General features: G+C 34.9%; 1 protein-coding gene across 2 annotated transcripts in view; it reads right to left on the bottom strand.

Moving 5' to 3' along the window:
- Lrriq3 (leucine-rich repeats and IQ motif containing 3) overlaps positions 1-13,357 on the bottom strand; it is a 146,780-nt gene that overhangs the window by 98,440 nt on the left and 34,983 nt on the right. For both annotated transcript variants that reach the window (XM_013514453.1, XM_013514454.1), the window contains exon 5: positions 2,326-2,482. In XM_013514453.1, coding sequence (XP_013369907.1) covers positions 2,326-2,482 — 157 coding nt within the window. The remainder of the gene's footprint in view (positions 1-2,325; positions 2,483-13,357) is intronic.

Here is a 13,357-nt window from a genome sequence, read left to right as displayed (position 1 = left end):
CCAAATATATTATGCACACTGAAGCAAGTATTTTTAAAATTAAGAGGCACTAAAAAAGCAGTAAAAAACACAAAACTTTTAATGTTTCCTGAAAAAAATAGACCAATCAATAGATGGGTAAATGAACTGAACTGATACCTCAAAAGAAGTACAAATAGTGAGTAAGTATATGAACAGATGTTCAGCATTTTTAGTCATTAGGGAAATGTAAATTAAAACTACCTTGAGATTCTATACTAGTCAGAATGCCAAGCATCAAGAACAACAAAATAAAAATATTGGCAAGAATGTGAGAAAAAAGAAACCCTTCTACCCTCTTGGGAGGCATGTAAATTAGTATATTCACTATGCAAATAGCTTTGGAGTTTCCTCAAAAAACTAACAATAGACCTGCCACATGGCCCAGGTATACCACTCCTTGGTACACAAAGAAAGAAATTCAAGTTGGTATACTATAAGGTTGTGCCCATGTCCATGTTTATTGTGGTATGATCACAATAGTGAGGGTATAGAATTAGACTAGGTGTCCATCAGTGGATAAATGGATAAAGAAAATGTGGTCAATATACACAATGGAGTATTATTCACCAAACAAGGAATGAAATTATGTCATTTGCAGAAAAAATTGATACTAGAGATGACTCTGTTAAGCAGAATAAGCCAGAACCAAAAAGTCACATATTATATGTTCTCTCTAATATATTGTATTTTTAAAAAGAATGTACCAGGGAAACTGTTATTAGGCTAGAAGAAGTAAATAAGGAGGATAGGGGGTGAGCTGCAAATCAGGGTGAAGGCGGATGATATGATTACAATGTGTTGTATGCATATATGAAAATGTCACATGAAAATAAAATACATTAATTTGTACTAATAAAAATGTATTTGAAAAAGAAATATTTTCATCAAGAAAAATATAAATTTAAAAACCTCATAATAAATACATCTTACCAAAAATTTCTTTTAAAGAAATACTTGCAAAGCTTTGAAAATGTTAAGTTCTATGCAACTTTATAGATATTAGATAAAATAATCTTTGAAAACTGAATTTTTTCCTGTTAATACACATGATAGTCACTTCCCAAACTTCACATTTATAAAATATGTGTTAATATATCGGCATATATAAATTTAAAACACACACATTGGCTATCACTATATCCAAATATATTCAAATTAGTTACAAAAATTAGTTATAAAGATATAACACTTACAGAAAACCTCTTTCATTTTACAGTATATAAAAAAGTTGCTGACATGCTCTAAATAAGCTTATAATCTATACATCAAGTCCAAAAAAAACTCAGATGAACTTTATGATTTCATGAGTTTACTATCATGTGGAGCAAGTTAATATAGTTTCCTCTGGGTACTGATGAGGAAAATGTTTTGAGCAGGACCCATCTGCCTTGTAAACCTACGTTTTGCTTCAAAGGGTAAATTTGTTTGAGTTGAGGACTTGAGGATGTGCCTTGAGGATGTTCACCTAGGATGAAGGTTTTCATTTACCTAGAAATCAGACTAATAACAGAGTAGACTTCTCCTAGATCCTATTTTAATCATGCTCCTGTGACTGAACCATTTATAGTTCAGGCTGCTCAGGAACAGGCCCACACATGGAGATTAGTTATCACAAACACAGTGCTTTAAAAACTATAAAATGTTTACTGTGATGAATTCCACTCTAAACCTGAGTCTTCATTTCTATCGTTACCTAAAGTCCAAAGCAACACAAAGCCCTAAGAGTAAAAAAGCACACTGTAACATCAGATGACCTGAAGTCAAAACCTTACGTGGCTTTTCAAAAATTAATCACTGCTTGTGCTTTGCTTTCCATATTCATAAAAAGTAGATCAAAATATCTGCCTTGCATGGTTGTGGAGAATAAACTGCATACCACACTCACAATACCCAGCACACTGCCTCCTGCATAATAGGCACAAAACTTTTGTAGCCAAATTTTGTTTCTTTTCTATTTTATCCCCAAAGAAATTTATCATAAAACACTAAATGTTATACTGTCACAGAATCATCAGTCCTTAATAGACTAAATATTTGTTTCCATCACCAATAAATTTTCTATCAGCATTATGTTTCAATAATTGAGAGAAAAAATATTCAAAGCATTAATTATAAAATGGTTGGAAGAAGTCACTCTACTATGTAATAATGTATTAATTATATTACATCAAGAGAATGTAAAACAAGATTAACAATAAAATGGAAGTTATTTAAATACAGAAATTACAACTTCAGTATCATAAATATAATTACCTTAAGGTAATTAATTATACTAATTATACTTACATGCTACTAATTACTTACATGCTTCCAACGTGCAAGTTTTCCTTTTACATTAGTTTCAGGCCTGCAAAAGATATCCTTAAAGACTTGCTCTTCATTCTCTTTGGTTATATAAATCCATTTTGTTTCATAGTCTCGAGTAATTTTCTCCTGACGTCTTTTACATAAAAACACAAGGCTGAATAAAAGGGGAGGGGAACTTCTTAGATTTTTGCCAAAAAAGTCAAAACTACTGGTGAATGTACATCATCGTACATATTATGGTAATAAATATAACATAATAATATATAAATATAATGTAATAATATATAATATAAAATAAATATAGTACAAAACTACTTTTTCATTTACATTTTAGAAATTATGGCAATAAATAGAATTTAATTATGGTGATAAGTATAATGGAATAATAAATATAATGTAATAATGCATAGTATAATAATATAAATATAATATAATATAATGCAATAATATCTGTCTGTACTTATACATTATAATACTAAAAAGAAACTAAACTTCATTCTACAATACTCATCAAGGGAAAATGAATGCTGAGAAATTTCTTCTGATACAAATCCATTAAGTAATTTTTTTCTGATATCTGGTTATGTATTTTTAAATAGAAAGGCAGGAACCACAAGAATAAATTTTCAATAGGAATATAAGATAATCAGTGGGCTTTTTTTCTCCCCAGTGAAGAAGTAACTTCTTATTGTAGTGTAAGTAATTTCTGCCCTACGAAAAATTATATCTACATTATATCTACTACATTACACAAATACCAAGGATGGTACTCTTGAATAGTAATGCTCAACAGAATATTGTACAAGCCACTAAATAATTTTCACTTCTATATTAATTACACTGAAAAAATAAAAATAAATAGGTAAGATTAATTCAACGTTTTATTTAATGCAATATACCTAAAATATTAACCATATCTACAAACTAACACCATATTTAATGGTAAAATGCTGATCGCTTTCCCCTCTAAGATCAAAGGCCAAAAAAAGGAATATCCCGTCCAACCAAAATTATTCAACACTACAACACTATAATGAAACTTCTTTTTCTACCAATGGAAAGAGCTCAGCAATGTAAGCAAAGAATAATAACATTATAATCATGTCATTATATCAACAAATAAGTGAAGGAAAAAATGTATGATCATACCAATAGAGGCAGAAAAGGCAAATTTAGCAGGCCATCTTTTTTGAACAATCGTTTTAAGAGAAGATCAAAAAACACAACACCAATATCATAGAAATGACTCAACAAAAATCAATAACATCCATTTCATGTGACCAAATAGTAAAACCATTTGAATTAAAATAATGATCCAGGTGGGAAGTTTGTTGTTACAATACTTATTTAATAGCAGAGGTAAAAACAATAATTCAGGAAAACAATCTTCCTATTTCTCAGATGCCTCAAGTTGGCTCTATTTACTCTTTCATTCAAAATATTTGTATAGCCAAGTGCGGGCTAGAATACATTCAACATATGCGTGAAACGACAACATCCCTTGGAAGAGGGAATATATGAACATAAGGGCTCACTATAACCACATGAGCATGTGTTATGGTTTATAACTCCTCAAAGCCTCCTGATCACAGTTGGGCTTCTGGGTGGTGAGTGGATCACAGGGCGCGTCGCTCAGCAGTGGACTGGTCCACGGGTGAGTTTATAGCTAGCCGTGTTGTCTGAGGTGAACCCATTCAAAGGACGTGGTCCACTAGGAGTGTGGCCTGGAAGGATCCTTATCCTTGCTCTCTTTGCAGTCAGGTAGTAAGGCATGAGCAGTAGAGCCTATACGAACTGCTCTTCCTCCTGCGATGGTCAACAGAAGCTGATCTGTGTCAGCTGGATTTTTCTGATGAGAAGTGAGCCAAAATATGAGAAGGTTTCAACCAATGAAAGGGGACCCTAAGTGCAGAGGTAATCACTAACTAACCACGACGCATAACTAGGGACTTTCCACCCAATGGGATACATGCACTGATTGACGCGGGTGTGCTCCAGTACATCTGACCTCATTATCATATGCTTAATGCACCATCCATGTATGCCGCAAATCAGCTTAATTCTTGCAGAATGATGGAAAAACCAGTGTGCAATTCAAAATTAAAAGTAGGGCAAGAGTAACTCTACATACACCGGAGTAGAGCGTGGAACACTTTTCTTTATGGTAAAATAAAAGAAACCAGAGCCAAAGAACTCCTCTTCCCTCACCCTCTCGTGGCGCGCTGGCCTATCTGTTACACGTCCTACTTTGCAACAGCCCTTTGGCTTTGAAACCACTCCCTCGCATGCCTTAATCTAATTTTACAGACTGCTCTACACAGGGAATGCTTTCATACCCATAGAGTTATCAGATTCTTAAAGGAATCTGTGACACCACCGAAATAAACAAATAAACCTACCTGGGAACACATATTAAAACAAGAACGCTCTAAAAATGCAGACGCATAGAAATAAAACTTAATGGGAGAAGAAAGGGCATGTCTTAGAAATCTGAAATGTGTAATTGTAAAGCAAAATCAAGGCAGTATAAATGCAGATATCATTCAACTAAAATAAGCTTAAAATGTGAGTTCTAACCTCTTTTGAAACACAAATAAACTCATAATAAACAAAAAATGCACCTTGAAACCATAAAACAGATGAATTCTCCAAGATAAAGGATTGCCCCACAACAGGAAGCATTTGATATTAAGGAAATTTGGGGGTACAGAGAAGGCTCTGCCCAAGAAATGAGCACATCAGACCCCATGTGGAGTTAATGTTGCTGCCCCACTGAAATTAAAGTCGTATTATTTTGTTCTGTCCTTGTGTAGAAATTTGGGGTGACATATTAAATAAAATTAATATACCTTGAAATTTGAAGACTAAAAGTACAGTATAAGGGCTCATAAATAGTTCTCAAAAATGAGGACATATATTCATCAGATCCAATGATCCTCTCCTCACTAAGCCTGTCAAAGGGCCAGGGAGTAACTTCAGCAAATTTAGAAAAAAGAAAAAAGAAAGAAAGAAAACAAAAGAAAAAGAAATTTCTCTTTTTGGAATTAAGTAACACAATAAATTTTTAGATTAATTAATGAGTTGAAACACTCAGTATGCATATTATTAATAACCAAAACAGTACATTATTTTTAAAAGTTTAAGTCCTAAAAGTTTGAAGTTAATTATGTTGATTTAATAGAAAAGTACAGGGAAGTGAATATCAAAATCAAATGAAGCGTGCATCACTGTAATTTTTCAGTAATAACATAGGTACGTTTAACATGTTTTAAAAATTTACAAAATATGATATGCAAAGAGTTTTAATTTGGATATTAATAAAATTTTAAAGTAGTATGGCTTTATGGTAATATATAATGTACATTATGGTAATACATTGTAAAGTGCCTAACCATGAAAAGCGAAAACGACCTACAATTCAAACAGTTATTAATTTGAAAACACAGCTGCCTTGTTTTATACTTAGTAGTCTTTAGCTCTATTTTTCCAAAACAAAATTATCAGTTACTATGAAGTAACCTCTTTTAGTTCTTTTTTACTGTAAAATAAACACAAATCAAATTATTGAAAAATAATCATTACATACAATAAAATAAAAATTATCATCTTTAGAACATTTGTAACTCGAAAAATTTTAAATAGAATTTGACTGAGAAGTAACATAAAAGATTGCAGTTTTCTAGTAACTTGACTGCGGTTGAAAGTAAAAATGCATATATTTTAAAGCAAGTAGAATATTTTCTATGTAGCTTCGAAATGCTACTTTTAAACTCATTTATCAGTGTGTCTCTTCCATTAAAAACTTAATAAATGTCTAATCCAAAACATATAAAAAAGTTAAGCACATTTTCATAACGTCTTTTTTTGTTTGTTTACTTGAGACAAGGTCTTGCTATGCAGTTCAGGCAGGCCTTGAGCTCACTTTGTAGCCCAGGCTGGTGTCAAACTTGCAATGATCCTCCTGCCTCAGCCTCCCAAGTGGTGGGATTACAGGTGTGCACCACCACACCCAGCCGTAAGGTCTTATTTTATTAATATATTTACAGCAATACTATTATTAGGATAAATAATAGAAAGCATATATTGTACTCATAATATTAATAATGCACAGCATAATTGCAAGTATCAGTAATACAATAATAAGAAACATAATTTGCATAAATATTTGCCTGAAAAATTGTAGGAAGGATTTCTAAAGATATAATAATACATTTGCATAAATATATACATTTTAGGGTTTTACCCAATTTATTTTGATTTTAGAGAAATCAAAAATAGTATAAACATCCAAAAAGAAGAAAAAGCTTACCTAGATAGAGTACACCCTTTCAAAAGAATGCAGGCAGCTATTGAAAATTGTCTTGTGAAATAATGTTCAGAAATACAGAAAATAGAAGCATATCTATCAGAAAATCTTTGCAAAACAAATACACATGTACACACCATATATACATGTATGAGCGAATTTACTTTAAACAAGCATACACATACATAACTACCAATAATTACTATTTTCTCTTTTTTTATTTAATTTTTTATTTTAAAAATTAAGAAAACCAACAAAACAACAATGAAGACAAAATCAAAGCAACACAAAAACAACAAAAACAATACGTGACCTCAAGACAAAATGATAAGAATTAACAATGGTTGCTCCATTATATACTGTTATCTTCAGTAAAGTTGCTCAGTCCACCAGACATAAGAATGTAAGATAAACCACAGACATCAGCAATATACCTATTCCAGCTATCCTTATATATACATATCAATTTTGTTCATTTAAAAAAAATACAAGATAACAAAAATAAATATATAAACTAGACAGCATAGAGAAAAATTTTCTCTTTTTATAGAACATTTCCCAGCTGCCCACCCATATGCTGAGCTGTCCCTTGCTTATATGTATATGAACTTTTGCCTTCCTCACATAAACACTGAATTTTGTGAAATTTATTTCTCTGTAACTTACTTTTCCAACAAACATTATTGAAATCTCTTAAACAGATTTCTCATTGTTGTTGTTTATCATTGTTGAAAGACAGACCTATTTACGGAAGTAACTCACACAGTTCTGGAAGCTGGCAGGTCGGAAAAATACTTCCACAGGAACCTTCAGAATGGAGTAACCACAAGAAAGCTAGAGTGGCTAAACTAATATAAGAAAAAAAAAAAAACTTTAAAGTAACAAGTGGTCCTAGAAATTGAGGGCAATTTTACACTGATGAAAGGGTCAATTCACTTACTACACATAACAAGGTTAATCACGTGTGCACCTAACAATAATACACCAAAATAGGTGATGTAAAACCTGACACAAATGAATGGAGAAATAGGCAATTCCACAGTAAGAGTTATAGACTTCTGTATCACACTCTCAGTATTAACAGAAGGATTCCAGATTAAATAAACATACTGAAGAATATAAAAGTTCTACCCACAGACTCTGCTTAATTGATTTTAACAGAACATTCCACCCAAAAACAAGATATAATTTATTCTCATTGACATGAGACAATTCTCCAGGATACATCATTAAGCAATGCTATAAAATAAGTCTCAAAATTTCTTTAAAAATATTAATATCAAATAATTATATCCTCTGATCTTGGAATAATTAAATTAAAAATAAAAGAAGAAAAGCTAGTAAAATTTAACTTATTTGGAAATTAAGTGTTTATTTAAAACTCCTCAAAAGACATAAATTACTAAAACTAACGAGAAGATACAGAAAATTTAATAGATCTACAACAAGAGAAGAAATAGAATTTGTAATTGAAAGTATTCCTATAAAGGAAAGATCCAGCCAAGGTAGTTTCACTACACAGGTGAGATTTACCAAATGTGTAAGGAGGAAAAAAGTACTAATTCTTCATATCCTCTTCCAGAACATTTCTCAGTTCATTTCGTAAGACCGAGGTATTTGTTCAGCCTGCAAGATAACAGTTTCACTGTGTTTCGGTTGCTCTATTGTGGGCACCTTTCCAGGGACACATTATGGCATCTTAGCTGCCAGAGTACCAGTAATTTCAACAATAATCTTACAAGCACCTAAAAAGAATAAATGATCAAACAGAGTATGTACTAATAACGCCAAAACTTCCTCAGAGGCTTTGGTTATGTGTCTGGTATTACTTCTTATTTTGAGCAGTGATGAGTGGATTGACCTTACACACCACACACAATTTTTATTGTACTTAGTTATGGTCGATGTCTCAGAAGTATGTTAAGAAGCCTGTTCTTAATCATTAGTTTCCCTCATTGTAAATAAAAATTCCCTTAACCTGCTTCAGTATTCTCCCCGTCTTCACTTATATTCAGCAGACACTGTCAAAGTTGAGGGAGAAAATAATGTTAGCTTATTTTCATTCTGTATGTCAAACCAAAAACAGCTGGAACATGAAATACAGTCTCATTTTTTTTTTTATCTTCAGTCTTATTCTTCAATTACCTTCTTTTCAAATTTAATAAACCTATGTAATTTCTAATGTTTCTGTTATTTGTAAAAAATATCTTACACATTTTTAAAATGATGTGATATTTATGTCTATTTATTGTATTAATGATTGCTTTGGTTTTCAAAGAGGACAGTCCCCAAAAAATAGGAAACAGTTTGTTATAAGCATCTGCATAAAAATCGCACATACTGGGGCTGGGGGTATAGCTCAGTGGCACAGTGCCTGCCTGGCAAGTGAAAGGCCCTGATTTCAATTCCTTGTACAAAAAAAAGAAAAAAAAAATGCATATCCTTAGTAGACCATATACGTAGTATGATGGGGAAAATCGTTTAAATTTTGACTTACTCTTCTTTGTAACACTCACTTTTAGTTAGACAATCAGCAAAATTCAATAGTTTGCTTATTAAATTGGTTCTACAGATTTCATATAATTAGCAACTTTGCATGATTATAAAATAGTATATACAAAATCTTATCTGGTCAATTATGGAATTATGATTGCTTTGGGAAAAAAAATAGTAAGTGACTTCAGACTTCGTAGGAAAATAAAAGAGGAAAGGAAGGCAGGGAGGGAAAGAAGGAAAGAGGGAAGGAAAAAAGGATGGAAGGAGAGAAGGACTAAAGAGAAACAAATTGATGAGAGCCATTACCCAAGCAATCTTGCCAATTAATAATCACCCACTATGCGGTTCTTTATACCTACCACAGCACTGCTACTGAACTGCCTATCAAATTCTCCATAATGTATTGGTAAATACTTTCTCCCTAACCTCTGCAGCTATATTTTTAACCGGGTCCTTTGACAGGTCTATATACTTTTAGTAATTAAACTTGCTGCCTGTAGTTTTCTTGTTATAGTTTTTACTTCAATAACGTGGCAAGTGATATTCAATGATTTATTTTCTCGACTTAGATACTTAGAATGATTTGCCCTATCTATAATGAACAGTAATATTTCTTGATAGGAATACTGACTATATAAAAATATTATTGTTATGGGATTTGGAGATAAAATTTAAATGCACATTGCTATAATTTGGATCTTAAATGTCTACAGAAGACCCCCTTGTTAAATACGTAGTCCCCAGCATGGTTGGAGTGGATTGATAACTGGTGGTCAACTTATAACCCTCAGCTGAACTGAGTAAGTGTGGTGCTGGGTGTGGGAGGCCCACCTGAGGACTGTTGCCAGCAGCATAAGAAGCAGACCTGGAGAAGGAGAAGGGTGCTGTTTGGAGCTGAAAGAGGCTGTTGGGAGCTTACAGAAGCTGTGGGGAGCTGTTGTTGTTTTGGAGGAGCTCATAATGCTAGCTTTCCTGATGAACTTGGCTGTTTTCACCCTCCGAAGAGCTCTGGACTTCCTTGGCACTGAGAATGGCTTTGGTTCACTTTGAGGGAGCTCTGGTCCTCACTTTGAGCATGGCTTCCTGGTTCTGGAGGGGAAGACGGTGCACTGCTGGTCTCCTGGAAAAGCATGTTGTGTTGGCTTCCCTGATGGGAACTCAGCCATCCTGATCATCGGAGGAGCTTGGGACCTCGCTGTTGCCGAGAATGGCTGTGGTATCGTTCTGGAGAGCTCTGCTTTTTCTGAGCATCACTTGCTGGCTCCAGTGCAGATCCCTCAGCCTGCTGGCACAGACTTTCTAGATTCCACCACTGACCTTTGGGCATTCCCAGCGCAGATCCTTGTAAAATAGGCCTGTGTGAGATATTGTTATGGGCTCTGGGCCTCCAGATGGATTCATGGGAGGCATCAGTAGGGTCTCTATTCAGCTCATGTAGGACATTATTTCAGGATCCAGGCCCTCAGCTGGATTCCTGGTCTATAGTGTGTGGGCAGATTTCCTGCATGCTCTTAGGTATATCATTCTTTGAGTGACTGTTATAAATAATCTTATAAAATATGTGTCCTCTATTGTATTGGTCCCCTTGCAAAAATAACCCCCAAACCAACACAATGGTGTTATGCAGAGGTTGTGGAACCTTTAATAGGTAAGTCATAGAGGTAGGTAGGTCTTCCAGTCATTGAAGGAACATCCTTAAGAGGAACTGTGGGATGCTCATTGCTTTCTCTCTCCCTTTTGCACCCAGTCATGAGGTGAAAGGTTTATTCTGCCACATTCTCTTGGCGTGATATATTACACCCCCACCACAGACCTAAAAGCAAGGAACCCAACCAACCATGGACTGAAGTTTCCAAAACTGTAAGCCGCAATCAACCTTATCTCTTTGTACATTGATATAGATATAGAAAGTTTACACAGAAAATTGTTTCTAAGAATTAAAGTTATCACTCTATACAATTATGTTGAAGATCTTCTGAAAATGGTTTGCAGGAGGAATTTGGAAAAGATTCACAGAGTAGGCTAGAAAGGGCTACCTTACTGTAATTAAAGCTTAATGGGTGATTCTGGTGAGGGTTTAGAAGACCGGAAAGCTGATGGGAAGGAATATGAACAGTAGAGGCGATTCTGACATAGTTTCAGATTAAAATGAAGCAATTGTCCCAGCAGCCACCCTGTTTACATCATGGCAATGAAAGTCAATGCATTTTATCTACACTCTGAGATTTTGGGGGAGGGTAAGCTTACAGGTGACAGACTAGTTTCATGTGGAAAAGGAAATTTCACGGGAGCATAGCATTCGGGGAGCAGCAGAGGTATTGTTGATGGCTTTTAGTTACGTGTATTTTGAAAATTGGGAATGAAAAGGATGAGAGGGAATGATTTGAAAAAACATGCAGTTTTGCCTGAAAGGGAGTGTATTTAAATGTGCTGTTCAAGGGCAGTCCAGTGATAGGACCCAGTGGCACAAGTTAAGTGCTTTGTATTGAACAACAAAAAAGTTTCCTGGAGGAAATCTCAAAATCAGCCAGGCCTCCGATATCAGGGGCCCAGAAATTTAAAAATAAATATCTGTTTCAAAGTCTTCCCAAAGAAGATACTTCTGAAAAGAGAAGACCAGGCACCATCGTTACCAGGACTGTCTAAGCCAGCAAGCACACATCCTCTGCACAGCTGCAGCTCAAGTGGGTCCAGGATAGAGCTCATGATTGCAGTAGACATTGCCATCTTCTCCATGCTACTGTTTTTTTCTGGCATGCATTAAGCAAGAATTATATGGTGATAGAGGCATAAACCAATATATCAAAGGAAAGCTTGGGAAGCCTGAGAGTATTTTGGAGAATTGAAGCCCCTGTAAGTAGCCCCTGACAGGTTGATGTGTGAGGCTGAAGCCACAGTGGAGACCCAGTGAAGGAAGACATGACAGGAACATGGAAGTCCTCCCAAAGGAATTGCAGGAAGCCTTGAAAGTCTGCTCATGTGAAGCCAGCAAGTGTATCAGTTGGGGCTGCTCAAGCCTTTGGGGTTCCACCTGCTATGATGTCACCTGGATGCTGTCAGATTTAATGTTTGCCACAATGGTTCTGTCTTGCTTTGATCCTCCTAGCTCCCTGTCCCTCCCTTTTCAAATGGCTATGTTTATTCTGGACTATTGCATAAGTATGTAATTAGTTATTTCGATTTTTACAGAATCTGAAAAACAAATGTGCCTTGAGTCTCAGATGAGACTTTCAACTTGGACTTTTTAGCAATGCTGAAACAGTTAGACTTCGGTGACTTAAAACATGTACTGAGCTGAGCATGATGGTGCATGCCCCTAATCGCAGCACACAGGAGGCTTTGGGCAGGAGTACTGTCAAAAGTTCAATGCCAGTCTACGTTACATGGTAAATTAAAGGACTGGCTCAACTACAGAATGAGAGTGTCTCAAATAAAACAAAAGATGTAGTGAACGTGTGTTTATTGTGAGATGGACAAAGGTCTTTGAGTGCCAAGGGCAGAATACTCTGATCTGGACCTTAAATGCATCCCCACCCCTGAAGGCCCGTGTGTTAACCCTAGTTCCCAACTTGGTGTAATGAGAGGTAGTAGAAACTTTAATAGGTAGGAGGAATGGGAGGTCTTCCGGTCGCTGCAAGCCCTGACATAGACTGTTGGACCCAGGTCTCTTCTCATTCAGTCACATTCCAGCTATGAGCCAAATGGCTGTGGCCCGCACACCCATTTAAACCGCGAGCCAATTCACAATTTTCCTCTTTTTAGTTACTTTATATGAAAACTTACAGGTACCAATTAAATTACAATTTTATTCTTAACTAAGAATATTTAATTGCAAGGATAACCATTTCAAGAACAGAAATATAGAAGGCGGCTTCCAAAATAGTACAGGAGGAACACACATAACAAGAAAATTCAGTCCCCAAAAGTAAAGAAAAATGAGAAGGGAAATATTAGATCAGAGAGGACAAATTAAACACCTGAGACAATACAAAGCATTTATCCCTCAAAACATCAGGGATTCAATGTAAATAGTCCAAATACAATAGCTAATATAAAGTTTGTACAACTGGGTTGAAAATTTGTGTATGTATGTAAAATAAACACAATTTTTAAGAAGCAAAATGAATAAAAACATGGGCTGGGGATTTAGCTCAGTGGCACAGCGCCTGCCTGGTAAGCGCAAGGTCGTGAGTTTGATCTGGTACCGGAAAAAAAACAAAAAAAAAA

Source organism: Chinchilla lanigera, unplaced genomic scaffold (genome assembly GCF_000276665.1).
Source record: "Chinchilla lanigera isolate Chin_1 unplaced genomic scaffold, ChiLan1.0 scaffold00022, whole genome shotgun sequence".
NCBI lineage: Eukaryota > Metazoa > Chordata > Mammalia > Rodentia > Chinchillidae > Chinchilla > Chinchilla lanigera.
The sequence above is the reverse complement of the archived record's forward strand: the minus strand, read 5'-3'. Positions and strand labels throughout refer to the sequence as shown.